The sequence below is a fragment of the Empidonax traillii genome, unplaced genomic scaffold (genome assembly GCF_003031625.1).
Source record: "Empidonax traillii isolate 1590-97213 ecotype Southwest subspecies unplaced genomic scaffold, ASM303162v1 scaffold197:size915647, whole genome shotgun sequence".
Taxonomy (NCBI): domain Eukaryota; kingdom Metazoa; phylum Chordata; class Aves; order Passeriformes; family Tyrannidae; genus Empidonax; species Empidonax traillii.
Genome location: NW_020955390.1, coordinates 80856 through 102170, shown reverse-complemented (window position 1 = coordinate 102170; position 21315 = coordinate 80856). Strand labels below are relative to the sequence as shown.

At 40.9% G+C, this 21315-nt stretch overlaps 1 protein-coding gene across 5 annotated transcripts in view; it reads right to left on the bottom strand.

Annotated features, from left to right (window-relative positions):
- Positions 1 to 9748, bottom strand: part of ASAP2 (ArfGAP with SH3 domain, ankyrin repeat and PH domain 2) — an 83443-nt gene extending 73695 nt beyond the window's left edge. For 3 of the 5 annotated variants that reach the window (XM_027886919.1, XM_027886918.1, XM_027886921.1), the window contains exon 1: positions 9338 to 9537. In XM_027886919.1, coding sequence (XP_027742720.1) covers positions 9338 to 9463 — 126 coding nt within the window. In that variant the 5' untranslated portion in view covers positions 9464 to 9537. Of the gene's footprint in view, positions 1 to 9337 lie in introns of all 5 variants that reach the window. The other 2 variants (XR_003571558.1, XM_027886922.1) reach the window with 2 other exon arrangements.
- Between the last annotated feature and the right edge of the window lie 11567 nt (positions 9749 to 21315).

Below are 21315 nucleotides of genomic sequence, written 5' to 3'. Positions count from 1 at the left end.
TTCTCTACTATCTTCCCTTCCTGTATGCCTTCTAAATGTAGAACAAAGCTTTCACGAACGTGAAAGTAATTTGTTCAGCTCTAATCACTTCAGCTGTTTTGATGTATCTACACACATACTTAACATAATGCCTAGACAGAATTATAGATTTCAGACTAGAACTACATTGATAATCTGATTTTTAATCAGGGATAGCTGAGGGGTCCACAAACAGCAGATGGTTCCACACACCATACTGCTCCAAGACAACAAGGAGTAGAGTTTCAGCCTTCCCTCTCAGTTCTCTATTTCTTCTTTGTTTAATAAATCAGATGCTAGAATTTATGCCATAGCTTCTTTCACGTTAACTTTTACAGCCAGCTCTTAAGGAATATACTCCAAAGAAATACACTTCACCGCACAATATGTGACTTACATAGTAAATATTTTTGTGAAACAGAGTTCACATATACAAAGAAGAAAATTTTTCAAATTCTCTCCAACACCTACTCACTTGAAAACAAAGCCTGCTACTGGAGATGAAAAGTACTGAATCACACCACCCAAGCTAATTTCCTGCAAAGCAGCACTGAAAAAGCCTATTCAGTTACAATGCTGTATCTCAGTTCCTCCATCAACAAATTCTCCCCCATAAGGTAAATTATTTTCTCTTTCCAAATAAAATGGAGATATATACAACAGCTAATAAAGTCTGCATAATACTTAGTACTACATTCAATTTTCTGGATATATAACATGCAGAACTCTTCTTCCACTCTCCTAAACTACACACCAGGATATAGCTATAAGATCACCATTATTCACTGTCCTCCACCTCTACCCCTTCCCTGTATTCCTGCCCACCTCCTTACTATACTGATTCTTTGCACATTAGCCCTCCCTCCCCATTGTCAGCCTGGTGTTTTCATCCTACTTCCTGCATGAACACGGCTGCACTCCCCTTCCTTTGCAGTTCCCGTCAATTCCAATTCCTCTGAACTTCCTTAGACTTTTGATGTATTTCCTTATCTGCTCCGTAATGCTTCTGTCCACATGCCAATTCCTGACCCTCCAGTTCCTTATATGCCATCACAGTACTTCTGCCTCTGGGTAAGTCTCTCGACTCTCAGCTTGTTTTTAACTCAAATTCTCCTTTCTTGCTCTTCACGTTTGACTGATCCTCACATCACTTCTTAGACATTTAGGCTGCCCATTACTTTGTGAGTCTTTTCTTGTGTTCCCATTTTTTGTTGCTTCCTAGCCAAATACACTCCTCCACTTAATCCCTATATTGATGTAAACTTCAGGAAAGAAGTCTAGATTTAGTCCAAATAAAAGAAGCTGGCGGTCACTGTGATCACAGAAAATCTCATATCCAATACCAAAACTCTTTGAGCTTATGCCTCTGACCCCACGAAGAGCAGCTACATACAGGAAGCACTTTGCACACAGAGGAATCTTGAGCAGGATGCAAACAACCATGAGACTGTGGGGAAAAGGCTATGAAAGAAAGAGAAACAGTCCTACCATAAGCTTGCAATAAAGTTAGTAGTTACTAACACCAATCTTCTGTTTGCCCCATAACTAGACCTACATTTTCCAGCTGGGTTAAGGAAAAAAAAAATAAAATTTTGCAGTTAAAATGGACCAAAGCAGAGATTTTAACTTTACATGAAACCTGGGTGTAATCACCATGTACAGTTTTACAAGCACAATTCTCAGTAATCCTGTTTTTCCATATGAAACTTCCAGCACCAGAGTAAATAAGGTGACACATAATTTCTCCTGATGTGAAGTTCTTGCACATTAGCTATGGTACAAATGTGAAAGTATTGCCTTCTTGCATAGCTGTGGTAGTTGCTGCAAATGCATGTTTACAGTATTTTTCAAGCATTTCTGGAAGCAGGAGAAGAACTGGTTACTTTGCAAGCCTGCCACTCATCCAGGGATGCTTCCACTCTCTGAGTAAGAACACCTCTCTTCCTCAATTTAACAGTCGTGTTCGGCATTTCTGCATCTATTGCAACCCTTGTTTTTCCAGGTTTTTTTTCTCCTCTTCTTTCCATCCCTGTCTTCTTAACCCTCTGTGCTTATATCAGATACCATCCCAGTCTTTAGAGGAATTGCCAGAAGTATTTGCTAGTTACCATCCTAGTTCTTTCAGAATCATGGAAAATAAGTTAATTAGCCCCAACAAACTGAGTGCTTTAAGCTCACAATTTTGTTTATTGCCTTGCTTACTTGCATCTCTATTCCTGATATCCGTTCTACCTTCTCCCACACTTTGAGCCCAAAAACTGCAGCAAAACACTCGTTTAGGTTTCAGCAATACCTTCATAATCTTTAATATTACTACATTCTAACTGTGTATTTTCTTTTTCTCCTCACAATTCCATGTGCTTAAAGAGCATTTTTGTTTTCTTTACTGCCTCCTGTCATTCCTTAAAGAAACTTGACCTTTGCAAATTTGTCTTTTATCTTTATACATACTGTTGAACAAAAAACTTTCCTCTGAACACCTGGCTTTTTCTTTACAATTCTGACAGGCTAAGGTAATTTGTGACATTCTTCTCAGAGTATTTCAAGTCTGTAGTTTTTCCCCTAATTTCCCCCTTTCTTGGGATACTTAATGAACATTCTTCAGGCTTTAATACATAAACTCTTCAGTTCTGTTGACCTCATCAGTTTCCAGTTTAATGACTTTTTTTGTAAATAAATTATTTTTATTGTTTTGCCTTGCTTTTGCTTTTAATTTCTTTGTTTTGCTTTTAGTACACAATGAATTGAGTCCCAACTATTCAACAAACAGTTCAGTTGTTTCCACAACATCCACTTTATTCCCGTCTTTAAATCACCAATTCTCACATCAGCCTCTCTTAAGTCTGTTTCCTCCTCTAAAAGGCAGTATCTTGGCTTGCCAGCACAGAGGCCTGACCATAACATGGCTTCTTCCCTCTCTAGCAGCTTCACAGAGAAGAGAACATTTATTTGGAGACAGTGAGGACTGAGAACAAGACAAGACTTGCCTCTGGTCCACCCATGAGAGACACTCCAGCTTAGCATGAAGCCCACCTGAGCCAGGCCCTGCCTCCAGTACCTTGGACAGGGCTGGGCCAAGGCAGGGACTTCCACAGGGGTAGGACAAAGCACCAATAACCTCCGTAGCAGAGGAGTTTCAAGAAATTAAGAGAGACAAGGAGCCTGTAAACATTGAGAAAGTAAGAGAAGCTTGATACCCAAGACAACAGAGGGAAGAGTTAACCTAAACAGGGCTAGGCACAACTTTTCTGGAGCTTCAGGTGGAAAAGTCACTTCTGGGCAAATGGATCAAGTGGACTGTCAAGAGTGAGGCTCAGAAGCTGCGGTGCGGGAGTTTAGACAGGGAATGGTGTATGCAATACATTTGTATAAATACACTCACACATATGTAAGGTGTAAATTATAAAAAAATAATAGCTTAAAGAGTTGAACTAAACTGTTTATGAATCACTACCCTAATACACATGAATAAAAAGAAACCACAGTGGTTCAGCGACAAACACACTATGCTAGTCAGGTATACCAAGTTTTCTGGGATTCCTCCATTTGTACTCATCAGCCACATCCACTTGACAAAACGACTGTAAGCACTTTGGAGCATGGATTAGGTTTTTGTCCTGTGACTTGGCAAGGCCAGAACAAAGGCCTCAACTTTACCTACCACTGCTGTACATTATGGTACACAGAGAACAGCACGAAGATGAGAAGAGGAAGTGAAGGTGGGTGAAACCTAAGGAGAATTTTTTACTCTGTTCTATCATCAGCATGAAGTACAACTGCTCCGGACAGACAGTTCCGAGAGATGCAGCAACACCATGGCAAAATCAAAACACAAAAAACTCAGTTAGTAAAATATCTCAGAAATGCACATATTTTTCATTGATTTTCCTATGAGGAATGGGGACATTTAGTAATATGAAGCAGATGCACCACTGAATGCATCAAGATAAGGTGCACAAAAATCTAATTATATGGCTTGACATTGCTTTAACTGACTGCACGTTGTCTGTACTTTAAAGGTTTAAGGTTTAAACTCTCTTAAACTCTTTTAAAATATGGATAGAGCTCTAGCTGAAAACCTACAGTTTAGCTCCTGTATTTCTGCAACTTCCATCCTCCAAATTCCTCTCAAAAAGAAAATAATTCCCACACTCCTTTTGAAATCATCATGCCTTTTGTGTCATAATGACTTTTCCAGAAACCTCTCTGGATGCTGATGACAGAGAATCATGGTTCCAGAAAGGAAGCAGAAGTGGAACACAAAAAAAGTGGAACACAAAACCACATGCATTTATGGAACTGTATTTAATAATGAGGTAAGAAAAGTGTGCAAGTATGTTCTACTGAAGAGCACATTGTAGTGGGCACAAAGATCTATTTTATTAAAAAGAATTATACAAATAACAGTAGTAAATTTCCCAAAATGCACTACAAAACATGACATTTCCTACTGCTTCTCAAAGTATACAGAAACATTCTCTTCACCTAACTTTTAAATGCAAGTCACAGTCATGAACTAAAGGAAGATAAAGCTCCAGACCTATAAACCTAATGAGCAAAACATAAGCACATCCATGTATCCATGTACCCACACTTGTATTCCCCCACCCTACCAAGCTGTTATTACCTCTTGCCCTCACTAACTTTGCAGAACTAAAGTGAACAGAGAGAATTACAGAATTTTGCCATACAAGAGGGAGTCAAACTCAGTAAGCATTGTTCCCTTACGCCTCTCCAAGCCAGTTGAAAATTGTGGGATTGCCTTAGGTGGCAAGAAGTTGTTGTCATTTCTGACAGAAAACACTTGTGTTATAAATGACAGTGAGGAAGAAAAGGATGTGACACTGAAATGAAATGCTGCATTCCTAGGAATGGTAATTAAAAAAAAAGTCGAGTCTTTTAAAGTGTAAAATAACAGAATTATTGAATTTCTATTTATAGGAATGGAACCTATAAAACTAAGGCAAGCAGAGATCTGAAATTACAAGTTATGCCTTTAATTTCTCAGCTTTTATAAAGATTTCTGAAGAGTGGCTTTTAAATAGACTATAAACAACTGAAATTTATTTCTACCCAGAAAACTAAGACCATCTTTGGTACCACTATACTGTTTCTCTAGGTTGTATATTTTACATCTTTCCACCACACCTGTCTACCTCTAAGAACAAGTTCACCCCATTGGCAAGAGTTAGTATGTTGGGGAGGGTGTTTCATTAACCTTTTAAACTTCTATCAATGTTTCCATTCTCCTCGCTTCATAGGGAAATCTGTGCATGCAGTGAAGTTTAAGGTGCGTAAACTTTGCGCCTCAAGTCCTGACTTAGATGGAAATGTCTTCAGCACATGAGCAGCCTATGCTACACTCTATTTTCCTCTTGGATTCTAATCATTGAATAACTCTTTAAACTGATTCCTAAAAATCTTTAATGATCACTACTATTAGGACCACTTCGCAGGCTTCATTGTGTTTAGGTACTATTTTATTTAACTTATAGCATATAAAAGAGAGAAGTGTGTGTTCTAAGCAACAGCAGTACTAAACCAAGATTTTTAAGTGTTCATAGCTTAAAAATGGTCACCACACATTTTTAGATCCCGGGACCTTTAACAGAAACAGCCAACTAAAAGGACTGCAGTTGTCAGACCAGATTACCGATTTCAAGCAACCCCTCCCCCAATCACATGACCATGCCCTGCACTCTCTCAATTAAAACTTGTTTAATCTTAGTCACTATCACACGTGTAAAGATTAAACAGTAACCTGTAAGAGTCTGTGACATATACTGCTCACTTGTACTTTTGTTTTAGCAGAAGCTAAAGATTCCCAACATTTTGCTAAGCAACATCCTAATCTGAGAACAATGCAGAAATTATGTGATTCCTTTTCCTTTGAAATCACTTTGTGTTCCACAAGCATGCCTTTCCTAATCCCTTTTCCACTACTGAGAGCAAAGAATCAGATTCAGCAAAAAATCATATTCTCTTTCTCCAAGAGTTTGAACAGGCACCAGTTCCCAAACTGCAATGCAGGTGCTTCTGGTGATCTCAAAGGCCATGATCCAGGGTCTGTAATCAGTGTATATAATCACGTAAAACGGTAAAACTAAACGTATTTTCAACTGATACTAAGAATCAACCATATGGTCAAATGGATAGAGGTCAGTTAATCCAAACTCAGATTTACAGCAATACCATTGCTGACAGAGACACAGTGGTAAATTATACACTTTTAATTGTCCAGGATCTTATTGATTTCCTCACTTAACAAGCCTCTTCCACTCCACCACTGAAAGCCAGGCCTCATTAACTAAAGTTTTGAGACAGTATTAGATACCTGCTAATTAACTAAGACAGAATTAGAAAACTGGTAGCCAGCAAGGTTAAATGCAAAAGACATCCTAGTTGGATGTGGAAACAGATATCTGTGTTTGCACAGAGCTGGAGTCCAGGCTATCAAGCCACAGTAGCCTCTCCATCCTATGCTTCTGCACTGCCCCCCCAGCTCCCAGGGGAGCACCAGGCTTGGGAGACTAGAGCTGGCTTCATGCAGGCAGTTGTATACCTTATTCCAGAATCAGATTTTCTGGGAATAACAGTAAAGACACATCCTCTAAGTATCAGTATTAACCAGTTAATTTGTTGACTTAATAAATGTATACAATATTCTGGGAAACAAAACCTTAACTGTCTTGTTAATAAACCAGCTCTTACAGTCGCTTGTTAAAATCAGTGCCTACACAAAGTCAGCAGCCAGCCAGTTTCAACTTACCTATTAACTGCTTTAAGTAACACATTCCCTCAGTCACACACAGCCAGAGCTCCTAGTTCCCAGAACAGTGCTGTCTGCTTCACGAGAGCAGCGTGCACTGGAAACCAATGCTTCACAGTACCTGTGCCCCTGGAAATGCATAGGTTCTGTGTATTCCTGGTACATTTTGAGATGCATTCTTTACTAGGTCTTAGTTCATAACAAGCTGATAATCTACTTCTTGCCCAGCCATTAAAAAAAAAAAAAAAAAAAGTGCTGAGCCCTGACTTCTCTATTACACAATTTATAGACAGCTTTTTATCCAAGGATCACATTTAACCTGAAAAACCAGGCACGTCATGCAAGGACCTGAGTATTTCCAAACCAAAGAAGTCTAAGTCTGAAAAAAGATTTCAACATTTTAAAATCATGAAAATGTGTTTGTTGCTCTTGATAAATCACAAAGAAAAAGATTCAGTAGTCATTTCAACACGTTTTAGGACAGCAGCACAAACAGGCAGTAACTGCTGCTATTTTGCCAAAAGCGCCAGACAGATCAATACTTTTAACAACTACTGCCAGTGCAATCTCTCATCTCCTGCCTTGCAAACTTTACTTAGATCTGTAAGACACGAGGCCCATTCTTTATCATCATTATTATAAAATACAATTTTTGTACCTAAACTAGCAGACAGCATCTAATAACAGAAATATGCAGAGATACAAAGAAAGATTTAACGTTTTGATTGAGTTCCATTACAAACCAAACACCAATCCACAAAATTCAAATATTTAAATGCATATCATCCTCTAACAGAAAAAAAAATCTTGTTTTCAAGACACAACATAGTAAGTTGAATTTTTAAAAACCCTTAAGATACGCTATAAATTTCATGCCATCACATATAAATTTTGCATAATCAGACATGAAAAAGAACTTTTCTGTATGTTTTTTTCTGAGAAATTATATGACTTTTGCAACGATACAGCTTCAGAAATTGGAACTTAGAGAGAGATCAATTTTTTTGAGAACTGTAATAAAAATCTCTCAATCTAGCAAAACTGCTTTTGACCCAAATGCTTACGCTAACTTCGATTTTGTGTTAATCAATTATTAAGCAGCTCTTCCTTTCAATTAAAATGATTATTATAAATATTCAAGAAGAAGTTGTCTGTTACAGAATTGTTGATCCTAAGACTATTGGGTTAATAAAGCATAATTAAATCCAAGCATTTAAGTGCAAGCTTGCAGGGCAGAAAATTACCTCAGGAACAAGATTATTTTGAATTCAATTCCTTGCTTTAGTGCTTTTGGGAACTGGCAAAACAGGAAAATCCTGAAAAGGGTGTTTAAAGACCTAACCTGGGTTTTGTTCACTTAAGACACGTTAATAATCCATTGCTAGTGGCAGTTCTTTTGTAAGAAGGGACATCAACTACTGACATGATTCTTTTTGCTGAAGAGGCTTTTTTTAAATATATGCTTACTGCAAAACAAATCAACTAAACACACACTGTAAGAACTGATGTAACAGGTAGATGGAGCAAATTAATCTGCAGCACAAGTAAGATTCCCCCCCTCCCACAAGTTACTTCAGAGAAGCTGCTAGAGGAGTCAAGATACACAGACGCTTCTCATTTCATTGTGCGTGTATGACTGGGATGTGGAATGTGCTCTCACTGTGTTCAGACCTGTCCCAGATTTCCCTCTGATTTGAAACAGGAGGGAAAATAGACTCCCTCTCTCGAGTGCTCGCAGCCACCCTCCGCGGGAGGGAGAAGGGTGGGCTCTCGCCATCAGATTCAACGGCACGTTCCGAGTATCTTTAAAGACAGAAAAACAACCGGCTCTCGGCGAGACAAAAGCGGCTCACGCCAGGCACCCGCAGCCCGGCCGTCCCGGAGGAGGCGGGGAACGGGGAGCTCGGGATCCCGCGCACCGAGGGGCGGGCACGGCCCTGGGGATCGGATCCCCAGGGAAGGCTGCCTTAAACCGTGTGCCCGCGGGGAGTGCGTTTACATTTCTGTGTGTGCGGGAACTGGGAAGCGGATTAAATCCCACCTGTGCCGGGAGGTAGGCAGACAGACACCGGGAAAGGACACACAGGGAAAGCCCGAGCCCCCCTCGGCAGCTGGCGAGGCCGAGGCGGTTCAGGTGTCGCTGCGAAGGAAGGGGCTGTGGCGGGGGAGGCTGCAGAGTTCAAGTTACCCCCCAGGTAGGACGAAGACGGATGGAACCTCCCGGATCGGGGTTCCTCGGGCGCCAGGAGAGACAAGCGCCGACTCAGGCTCCCCCGGCTGAGGGCGGGGGGCGCCCCTGCCCCGCCGAGCGCTGCGGGGAGGGCGGAGCGGGAGCCCCGCGGGCCGGGGGTGCGGCGCCCCAGCCCTTCCCCCGCTCCTTTTCTTTCCCCTCTCCACCCCGGCGAGCCCCATTTCCTCCGAGCGGCAGCCGAGGGCGCTGCTCGGGGCCGGGCGGGAGAGGGAGCGGCAGGAGCCAGCGCCGGTAGCGCCTTGTTCTCTGCAGCCAGGCCGGAGGGGGCTGCGCGCCCCGCGCCCCCCGCCCGGGCTCACCTCCTCGATGGCCGCCACCGTGTTCCTGCACTGGGCCATCCGGGTGGTGAAGTTGGAGGCGGTGGGCGACTTGTAATCCTCATTGGTCTCGGACACGAATTCCGACACGGAGATCTGGTCCGGCATGGCGGGGCGGGGATGAGCGAGGGGAGGGAGGGGGAAAGCAGGCGGCTCCGGGGGCAGGGAGGGGAGGGCGCAGGGGGGGCTCCCCCTCACATCGCTCGGCAACCGGCGGCGGCGGCGGCAGCGCCCTCCTCGCAGCCCCACCGTCTGGAGCGGTGTTGTTCCTCCGCCGCCACACAAGGAAATTCCCCGCACCCACACTCCTCCTCCTGCTCCTCCCGCGCGGTCACGCAGCACCGGGGGCCGGGCACACGCCCAGCAGGAGCTGCCTCTACACCCCGCCCTCCCGCTCGCTTTCTCCCTCTCGCTTTCCCCCTCCCTCCCTCCGTCACTCCCTCCCTCACACACAGACGGGGCGGGGGCACGTCCACCCGACCCCGCTGCCTTCCCCGCACGCCCGCCGCGGTCCCGCCGCCGCCCTCTCGCCCCCGGCCCTCGCCCGGAGAAGATGGCGGCCCCCTCCCTCAGCCACCCCCGCCCTCCCGCCGTCCTTCCCGAGCCCCGAGGGGACAGGAGATGGCAGGCGCCGTCTGGGTGATCCCGGCGACAGGCAGGACAAATCCAGCCGTGTGGTTCAGATCGTGTTTAACAGCAAAAACACAAGGGCAGGGCAAGGTGAGGCGCGGTGCCTGCCTGGTGCGAGGGGGAGCAGGTAGAAGCCCACAGGACAGGTCTCCGCACTGTGCCCTCCGGGACTGCCCGCAGGTGCATGGACAGTCGCTTCCCTCACAGCTCATAATCTGTATTTCAGCAGTTTAATCTGTGTTACGAGTTCGCTGTCTAGTTTTGAAGGAGCTAAAGCAGAGAAATGCTGTCGTTCCCAAGAGAATATTGCAAAAATACTTTTAGGCTAAGTAACGTTTATATCTAAATTCTTAGAACACTTTTTTTGTACTCGATGAGGAAGGGCTGATATCACTTTGTTCTTCAGAATAAGGATTAATCGAGGGGAAAAGGGCAAAACTCAGCGCAAGTGGTGGCGTGTGATGCAGCAGAAGGGACATAGACAGGGTGTCACCGAGCGGGCATAGTGCTGCTTGCATTGAGAACCTGGGACATGATCCATGATCCATGATCCATTGCTTTCTCTTGGCCCTCAAACCCTTAGGACTTCCAGCCTGTTCATGCAGAAAGCTCTGGAAGTCTGTATTTTGGCCCAAAAACTCTCCCATGGTTCTTTCACTCCATTCTGGTGATACAATTATTAGCTCTCTGTAAGTGATTCTTTCTTACTGCGTTTTAAAACTTTCCAGGTTATTTAGATGAGTGAGCAGGTACTCTTTTGCTGCATTTTGTAAAATGTCCAAATAAATAACTGCAGGCCTACCCAGTCATTACTGCTCTTTGTGATCCTTGCTAGGTCCTTTAGCATAAATAATGAAGCTTGTAAACCACGTTTATTTAACAGGTTGTAGTAAATCAGAAGAATGAACGGTGACTATCTGCATGTTCTTTCCTTTTTTTAACTCTTACTAGTTTTTCCATTCTAATTGTTCCTTATTTTCTTCAATAAAAAATTGTCACTGTTGTTTTGCTTTTAACTTCTGTCCCCATATAATTTTGCCACTCTCTTTGTTAAGACTTGTGCATGTTTCAGGTAGTAGGGCATGTACAGGTATAAATTGTTCTGCTGTTAATGCATTAAAACTTCTTATCTGTATTTGTATGTCACATCATTAATAAGTATATCTGTGACCAGATTGAGTATAAATATTCATTCTTTCTAAAAATTTATGTGGTCTTACATCTCCATTTTTGCATCAGCTGATGGTGATAGCTTTAGAGCAACAGTTATCACACTACTGCCCAATTTAGTAAACACTAGCATTCTCAATCTGCCTACCATATCTTCCAGTGTGGCATATTTATTTTGATATTTTCAAGGGCATGAAAAACTTGGGGTGTGAAAGGCAAGTACTTCTTGATTTTAGCTTTTTGCAGCAGCTCTTCTATCAGGTACAGTCCAAATCTGTAACATATCAATGCAGCCTCTAGTGGTTGCATCTTCAGTTTGATATTGGAGTATATAAAACTGAGATTGTGTCATGGTTTAATTCCAGCCTGCAGCTAAGTACCATGCAGCCACTCTCTCACTGCTGCTCTGCCCAGTGGGGAGGAGAACCAAAAAAATAAAGAAAAAACTCGTGGGTTGAGCTAAGAACAGTTTGTTACTGGAAACAAAATAAAATATTGTTATAATAATAATGATTATAATAACAATAATTTTATTGAAAAAGAGAGAAAGGACTAAAACCCAAGATAAACAAGCAATACACAGTACAATTGCTCCCCACCCACTGGCTGATACCTGTCCCAACCCCAAGCAGCAATTGGTTCCCTTGCCAACCCCACTTTATATACTGAACATAATGTTTAATGGTACGGAATACCAGTTTGGCCTGTTCAGGTCAGCTGTCCTAGCTATGCATCTTCCTGGCTTCTTGTGCACCTTCTTGCAGGCAGAGCATGGGGAACTCTAAGGACCTTGATTTCGAGTAAGCACTATTTAGCAACAAGTAGATCATTATTCTCATACTAAATGCAAAACACAGCACTGTGCCAGCTACTAAGAAGAAAATTAACTGTATCCCACCTGAAAACAGGACAGACACTGTCATCATGCAATGAATCTTTGGATTCTACATATTTTTTTAATACAGAGGGCTAGGTTAGATGATTGCAGTGCTATCTGATCTTTAGCTGAATAGGTTTAAAAATTTGCCATCCCAATGAAACTGCTAGGCCTTTTTGCTTGACAGACCGTGCATTAGACTCAGCTCTTCTCTTTCTGAAGCTAAAGACATGAACTTCCTAGAAGTTATCTAGACTTGATATCAAGACTCAATAGTTTGGAGAATGCACTGCTTCTGTTGGTGTTTTAGGCCATTGGCTAAAGAAAATACTGTGTCTTCCAGCTATTGCTTATTGTTACAGTTTTTCAGTGCTTAAGGAGCTATTTGGTACTCAGAATTTTCTCCCCATGAACATTCTTCTACATGGTAATGAAATAATTTCCCATTTTATTTTTCTTGATATACCAAGCTGATAAACTCCCCTCTTTTAAAGAGGGCAGAATTACTTTGAATTGCTTTGCCTTGGCCACAAACCACGACTGAGTACACAGATGATGACTGTGGGTCAACTGACATGTTGCAACTCACTACTCTACAGTAACACTTTTATCAGTGTATTAGTGTATACGAGTCCCTGTGTCTCTCTCTGAAAGGATATTTTCTCAGCCCACTGTTTTTATAGTTCTAACACCTCAATATGTTATTATTATCCTGGTTCTCTACTCCCTCACTGTTACATTCAAGAGTTACATTAGACTTTCTGGTCCCAGTATCAGAATCAATATTTCAATGGACAGATTTACCTGTCCACTCTGGCCTCTAGGTATTTGTGGGTGGCACCTAATTTCAGCACCCAGCCCCATCCTCTGAATCTGTGAACAGGATTCTGTTGAATTGGAATTACTTGATAACAAAAAAGCTGTGAATGAGGCTTGCTTGTGCAGGATCTGGTACTACTGTTTTGTCTCTAGGTTCTTCCCACTTGCTTGCTCACCATGGCTCCTTCTCTTCTGGTCTTCCTTCCTTCCTCTCGTCCTCCCTCCCTCCCTCCCTCCCTCCCTCCCTCCCTTTATCTCTTATCTGCAATTAGTACTAGATAAAATGTCATTGCCAGTCACTCCGTTAGAGGTCTACTAAAGAGAAATAAATAACAAAAACCTTTTCCAAAGATCCAAGCTCTGCACTTTGCTGAAAAGCTTCTTATTTCTCCTGGATATGCACAGACTGCCACTCCATGTATCAGAACACTTGATTTGTACAAACATTTCTTCCAACACTGACTTCAAATCAGCAATAATGGTTACATCAGTCAGTGTTGTTAATAATGTCAGACCTTCAGAATATTAAGATAGTTTTAGAAATACTAGATTTTCTTATCTTTTTATTTGCTTGTTTGTTTTTGAGCCTTTAGAAATCTTATCTGTATGTCAAAATATTTATTTGCATCACTGCCAGTAAGTAAGAATTTAAACTAAGGACCAGGTGCTACTGAAACACAGAAGAATAAGGATGCCTCTGGAGATCTCAGTAGCTAAAATTAGCTAATCAAAAGCAATTGATTAAATGTAAGGAAATACTGGATCACTATTGGTCTATATTGTAGTCTTTGATCTTCACACACTGTTGCCCAAATGTTTCTTAAGACATTTTAAGTAGGGTTTTTAAGAAGGATTATGAGATAGATTGGGACATTTAAGGGGGAATTATTGTAGGAATGAGGGTCAGCATAAGAGAAGGTGCACAAGACCTTGTGTCCTTGAAATTTAACAGTTTGGAGCTGGAGGTTGACGTCATGGATGAGAGGCAAAATGAATGTCTGTTTAATGAGAGGACATGCTAAAGTATTTGTGAGAATAGCAGGGAGAGAACACGATGATCTGGTTCACATATTCCATGATCCCTCAAGCAGCTGCCTGGGATAGGACTGAAAATGTGTAAGGCTTCCCCCCTCCCCCAGCAGTCATATCATTATTGCCCTTCACTGACCAGCTCAATAACAGATTGTTTCATAGTATTTGCTCTATCTTTCTTTGATATCAATGGTTTTTTCACAGAATTTCTTTCTTTGATTGCTTCACATAAGTTGAGGAAATATTTTTTTCTTGGCCTTCTTTCTGTGTATGTACTCAATATTTACAAGGATTCTGAAGTGTATTTGTTAATTCTATTAAAGGTGATTTGAGGGAACACAACAAGAAGGTGGTTCATAGAAAATCTCATGAGCCTCATCACTTATCTTTGAACTTTAAAAAGAAGCATGCAAATAAATCTAGTCTGCCAGCTGCTAATTACTGGGTGACAATTTTCAGGCAGGTAGTTGTTAAATTCAGAAAATTTATGTAGTACGTATAACTCAGCAGATAAGTAAAGCACTGTGTGATGAGCCTTGTTAGTGGATCCTGATGTTTTATCACAAGTCCTACATTTTTTTTCATGAAGTATCAATCCCTGGTCTTGAGTTTTCCCAGAAACAGTTTCAGAACAAATTCCACTTTTGAAACTCTTTTACCACAGTTTTGGAGAAAGGTTTCTCATGAGTTGTAAGGGTACTAACATGCAAAAGAGCAGATATTTGCTTATTTTTAGGTCTCTCCTATTATATTGGAAGTCTAACTCATGTTTTAATGATACTGATTACAGCATGTAACAGCTTTAGAATAGAAAATGTGTCTGCTCTTTTTTTAAATTAACTTGAAAATAATTCCTATTTGAAAACATATTTGGTCTCATAGGTCTATTTACAGAGAGTTATTTATTTATACAAATAAGTGCAAATTCTGCAAATTTAAAAAGTTAATTCAAACAAGTTTTTTTGGTTTTTTTTCAGGTCCTTTTGCATTTGGAAGTGCCTACTTAAGAATCTCAGTTTCAGGCACATGTGATTGTATGCTTTTCCCACTCTGTGTAATTATGTTCCCTTGCATTGCTCTCAGAATTTTGTAGAGAATTTATAAAGCTTTATTTTCCCTAGTATTAATAGTTGCAACACCACCTGCAACTGAAGTGGCAGCATGTAGACAAAGGCGAGAAAGAAAATATGGAGAAGAACGTTGGCATTTTTTCTGTTTCCCTCAAAACTCCCAAAAGATACTATTTTAACCGGCGGGGGGAGTGTGCTACCAAAGGGTGAAACTGGGCAGGACTGCATCTGTACACCTTTCAGTGTCATCAGAATTTTGCTTACTGAGGTTTGGCAGAACTGCACCATATTTATTGGTTTGAATTTGGCATTAGTACCTTAGAGTCACAGTATTTGTAAGGAATGCCCTGGCTGGATATGTGCAGTGCCGTGTGTTCTACATGAACGTTCCAGGTTTTCAGAATCCAGCGCTTGCTTCAGTGGGTCAGACTTGAAGTGTCTGCACTGCTCTTCCAGGATGCCCCCAAGCACCATCCCTCTCAGGGCACCTCGGGCTGGATTGTGTTGTGTGGATCAAGCTGCAGGCCCCTGGGCCATCTCAGGAACACACATCAGATGGGAAGCCCTCAGGGATTCCAACTGCCTAACAGTTATCTTGCTACAGTCCTAGAAAGACTCTTCTAACATTCATCCTGTGGAGCTTGTGTTTCCCGTGGATGAGCTGCTACCACACCCTGTGTCATCATCCCTAACCACCCCAGCCATCCAGTTCCTGCCCTGGGCCCATAAACCAGCCTGCTGACACAAGGGGTGGCAAGTAACATCAGCAGAGGGAAACAGTCTCTCTGGTACCCAGGCAGTTGTAAATACCACTGGGGTCACAATGTTCACAGGAACGAGCACATCGTGAAGGCTCACTTCTCAAGCCTCATGTCACGCTGAACCACATCCTTCCTGTCGGCAGCCCAGCTGTGTCTAAATATTACACAATGGAGGGAGACTGCCTTTCCATAGACATGGCCTTTTGCTCTTATTCTGACCACAGACATGCCTTTTTTGGTCTTATTCTGATACTACAGCTCCAGATCACCAATGAAAATAGTCGCGGTCAGCAGTCTGTGGGCCACTTCGCACTCACCAGACCATATCCAGTACATTGCTCTGATGTGTCAGCTCCCTGATGTATAACTTGGGGATAAGGTGATTTCTGATCTGAGAAATTAAAGAATTGCAGTTTTGGCCCAGAATCCTCAATGTTTCAGGTGACAGCACTTACATGGAAGAAAACTGAATTGAGTTTAGGAATGAAGAGACTTTAGTTCCCATGGGCGCAAGATGAAAAGACAAGAGGAATGTTCTCGGATTCACAAATTTTTAGAAAAAAAAGGGCCTGTATTGTTGTCAAACACAAAGCAATTTTATTCCTTTCATAAATTTACTGTCAAAGAGAGACTCCTGAAACTCAGTTCAGAAAAAGCAGTGCTCCATTGCCCCACTGGAATTTGGAAACTAGAAATTGCTCTGTCTTCAAAATATTACTTAGAACGCTAAGAAATGAAATGCAGGGTAGAGAAAGCCTGTCAAAAAAGGAGAACTAAGACTGAAGTTCACCTGGCTTTAACACGGAAAACAAGCATAGAAATTTGAAGTTTCCCCATTGTGATGAGGCGTGGCTCAAAACAAAATAGAATTTAACAAAAGTGATAACTCTGTTTTGTCTCTGAGAGTCAGGCTTGCAATCAAGAGTGTATCATATTTGATCAAGCACTTCATGAATGTCTGTTAAATAAAATATGATGACCTTTAAAGTGAAGAATAAATTTAGAAACAAAAATAAGTCTTCCAGCCTGGAGTCTTATATCCTTGTATGGTGAAGTCCTCACCTCATCTATTCAAACATATGCCAGATCACCTGCCTTGAATTTGGAATCTCTGGCATGATGAAGTTTGAGCAACCTGGTCAAATGGAAGGTGAAACTGGATGATCTTTAAGGTCTTTTCCAGCCCAAACTATTCAATGATTCTACAAACTAGCTGTTTTGGATGCCTTTCAGGGGCCATCCTCCGTTGCATTTTTTGCTTGCCTGCATCTGATGATCTGGAATCCATGGAAAATGGTAAAAAATGTTAGTTTACTCTGTGGGACAACTTCTTGGTGGTAGGGGACATGGCAGATCCTAGGCAGTGCAGAAAGGAACTCTCTTCAGAGTAGTGGTTCTGCTCTTGAATTTTGCCTGAACCAGATCGTACTCTGCAGGTGCTCCTGACACTTGGCTAGTTGGTCTCTCTATGAAGCCTGTTCCAGTGTTTGACCGCCCCCTCCGTAAAGAAATGCTTCCTAATGTCCAGTCTGAACCTCCCCTGGTGCAGCTTTGAACTATTCCCACATGTCCTGTCACTGGATACCAGGGAAGAGAGCTTAGTGCCTCTCTCTCCAAGTCCCCTCCTCAGGAAGCCTCAGCCACCTTTGCTCCAAACTAGACAAACCCAGTGACCTCAGCCACTCCGGACAGGAAGTGCCTTCCAGCCCTTTCTCCCACTTTGGTGCCTCGCTTTGCTAAATTCGGCTGCTTCAGTCACAGTGACCCTGCACTTTGCAGGTTTGAATTTAGCATTTTGTGGGTTTCAAGCACACCTTTGTATTTCCTGCACTGTCATTTAAATAACTATTGCAGTCCACTCTCATTGCACTTATCACAGCACAACAGTCTTAGCTTTGCTTGCATCTTCCCTATTTATGCACAACCTATTACTAGGTCAATACCCTCCAACACTAGTAGCTATCCATTTTAAAATGCAATCCTGGGTATGGAATTGCTGCCAGGCACTTTCAGAATTCAGGGGAAGGTCTAGCAGTGTTCCTGCAGTTGCAGGACAATGGATGTAGGGACTATACTTGGATAATGCAGTTCAGTGTTAAGTTAGACCTGGTATGATAATGAAGTTTCTTAGAGTACAATTTTAATGTTTTGGAGCATATAATAAAATTATGCAGGAAATGGTAAACAGCTAAAAAAGCAAAGCATATGGATTTAAATAATCTCTGAGGCTGTTTCAAGAACTGCACAGGAGCTTAGGCAGTAGAAAGATGTGCATGTCAGAAATGAATAGATTAGATAGGACCTGAAGGCTTGTAGACTTCAGAGAGGAAACAGAATGAAAGAATGAAATAAAACTAAATCAATACAGCAAGATGTGTATTAACTTTCCAGTCCTCCTTATTACTTATTAAACACAGTTTAAGGAAACAAAATAATTTCATTAACCAGGGAGAATTGGGATAACTAACTAACTTTAACTCTTTGAAGACAACGTTTATAATGGTAATAATAACTCCACCACAGGCAAAACATTCTAGCTTTGAACTTTATCAATGCAATCATTATTTTGCCACTAAAGAGAAGCCTAAAAAAATCAAATGTTTATTTATGGGGCATTTATTGTGGATAGGGAAGTAAATCATAAGCAGGAATTGTAAATAAAAACATTTGTGAGGAATAGAAATAACAGGAAAAAAACCCTGAGAAAATACAGATTTGTCTGAAGCACTGTTACATACACTGTTAATGTTTGCTAAGTAACAGACAATCTGAATGAGGCTCACAAGGTCTTCAATATGTACAAAAACCAAGAGTGTTATAACAAAGACCCCCTTTCATTGGTGTTATCAGCAGCTGATCCCTACTGAGCTTTGTAGGATTAGTGGCAGACAGTGACGAACTTCAGTAGAAATGTACAGACTTGTGAATACCACAAAGCTCAGTCCTTTTACATCAGCTTTATTTGTGTTTGAACAGTTACTCTAACTCTCTTAAGGTGTCTCACAATCTTTCTTTTGGTGTCCCTATCTAATATCTAAAAGATAGTGAAAAGTGTAATGAATACACAGTTCTCAGTGGCTAAAAGAGTGTGTCACCAGTACCCAAAGAAAAAGGACAAAATAATCCATTGCTAAAATCCATGTAGGACAAAAAAAGGGACACAATCATTATGTACATTAAAATAACAACAACAAAAAACCACATTATTATCTCAAAAAAAAAAAAAAGGTTTAAATAGTCTATGCAGAAAATACTAACACTTAGAATCCAAGGAGATGTAATGTATACCCTGTGCTGCAAGTAATTAACTTTTCATGCCTCAGCACAAAAGACTCTGAGCTTATTATCTATGAAGAGAAACAAATCACATGCCAACGTGTTGCTTGGTATGTAGCAGATGATTAAAAATAATTTAAAAAATTCTTCGTTTATATTAACATGACTATTTATAATATCGTATGAAGGAAATAAAAAAGTAAATGCCAATAACTGACTTGCCATTAAGAATTCAAAAGCAGCAGTGCTTGTGTGCAGTGCAGTTGCTTACTGTGATGTGTGTGAGGAGCCTGAGGCAGCCCCTTAATTCCTCTGCATTAGCATCCCGAGTAGCGGTTCATGAAGGAAATCTGGCTCCACAGAACTAGGCTGTCCATGTGGGTCAGTGTAAGCTGAGCATGAGGATTTGCCCAACAATTGCTGTGTGCATGAATGGCGAGTCATGGAAAGTGTCTTCGCTGGATTGAGAGCTGATGCAATCCACTCCCTCCTGTGGTTTCTGAACGCCTCTGGAATGAGGTTATTCTGGTATAAACTGCAAGCAACCTAATTTGACATTTATGGTTTTACAATCTAATTCTGTCCTCTAAGAGAATAATAGATTCTGCAAAAACATAAAGAATTCCAGTATCTGCTTCAAAGAACATATGCTATTTTGAAAGCAGCTCAGACTTTTTCTAATTTTTTTTTTTTAAGTGTTGGAAAACTTGTTGAGTAAATACTACGTTGTTTCATTTCTAACCAAGGGAAAAGAATTAGTGCAGTGATTTGAAAGCAAATTATGACAGTCAATCAAGAGATTTAATATAACATTCCAAGGAAATCACATGATTTCCATTCACATATTTTCATTATCTTTACACTTACAGACAACACAACACTTTATTTCCAAAGCTATTGTCTTACAATAGCACTGATAAGAGAGCCTTTACATCACACAGTTCACAATAGAGATTATTTGTTTTATGACACTTATCTTTTGGAAAAAAAAATAATTGAGGAAGTTCTCTAATGCAGGATGTCTGATTACTTGATCAGATTGATCCGTGGTCTTTATGGCTTGAGTTGCTCTGTGTTTACTTTACCACATGTGCAAGTCCAAAACTAGAACAGGGTAGGAACACTCTACCCATTAAAATTCTTCATCTCCTGCACTAAAACAAAAAACCAGTCTAGATATTCACAGCTCCTTTTAAAAAAATTGAGGCATATCACTGTCTTCAAGTAGAAAAAGGATAAAGGTAGCTGCAAACAGTTTTTGAGTTTCTATAAGTAAACTAAAAAAAAAGGCGAAAAAAAATTAAAAAAGGAAAATAAAAATATGTAGCCCATATATTTAAACCAGTTATACAGGACAGTTTATGGAAACCCATAAAGTGGAGTTAATTTTCACATACATATATAATGAAATTTAAAGTGCATGTATGTTAAATATGTATCATACTGATGGCTTCTTTATAAATGCGTAAGAGAGAGATTTATTATTTATATTGCTCCAGGACTGTACTTGGTTCTTTTCAGTAAAAAGCAGGAGGATGTATTTCCTTCCTCAAAGAATATAAAAATCCACTTAAGCAAATAGATTGGATTCTGTACCTTTAAATTTGAAGCAAGCTATTTTATGGGGATGGGATGGTGTGCAAAATGAAACACAGCCATAATTGTTAAGGTTTGTGACATACTGTGTATGGCTCAAGCTATTATATCTATTCCTATACACATTCAATTAAAGAACCCATCTTCAACGATGTATTCTAGGACACTCCTGGGAACTAATCCAATGTCTTTAGCTATCTGTTTTACATGAAACCAATTATTGTAATATCTCTAATGTCTAAGTGGTATTGTCCTGAGTGCCATTTTCAGCACGGTCCAAAGTATTTATTTCTATGAGATTATCTATCGACTCTTCAAATTTATTATGCTTTCAAGAATATCCATAGAGTCACATTAGCATTTTTGTATCCCACGGCCAAATGTTCAGGCAAAATGTAATATGAGATAAATAATCAGCTGACTAAATTTAGTGCTCTCCACTTCTGTTTACATAAAATGACCTCTTCGTGGTGCTTGACCTCTCTCTATCCTCATTCTGAGTTCCCTGTTACAGCCTGTGTCCATTATTTGTTTTAATGCTCTGTTTTTCCCTGGTGCTGCGTGTTGCTAGCTCTGCTCTGCTACAGACTACAATCACTGTCTGGAAAACTCTGGGAATGAAAATTAAAGCAATATTACAGGAGTCTGCAGAATAAAGGTTCTGTCTCTTGCTACCGCAAATTATTCTCATGTTACAGCAATAATAAAATGTACCCACAAGCACTGAGG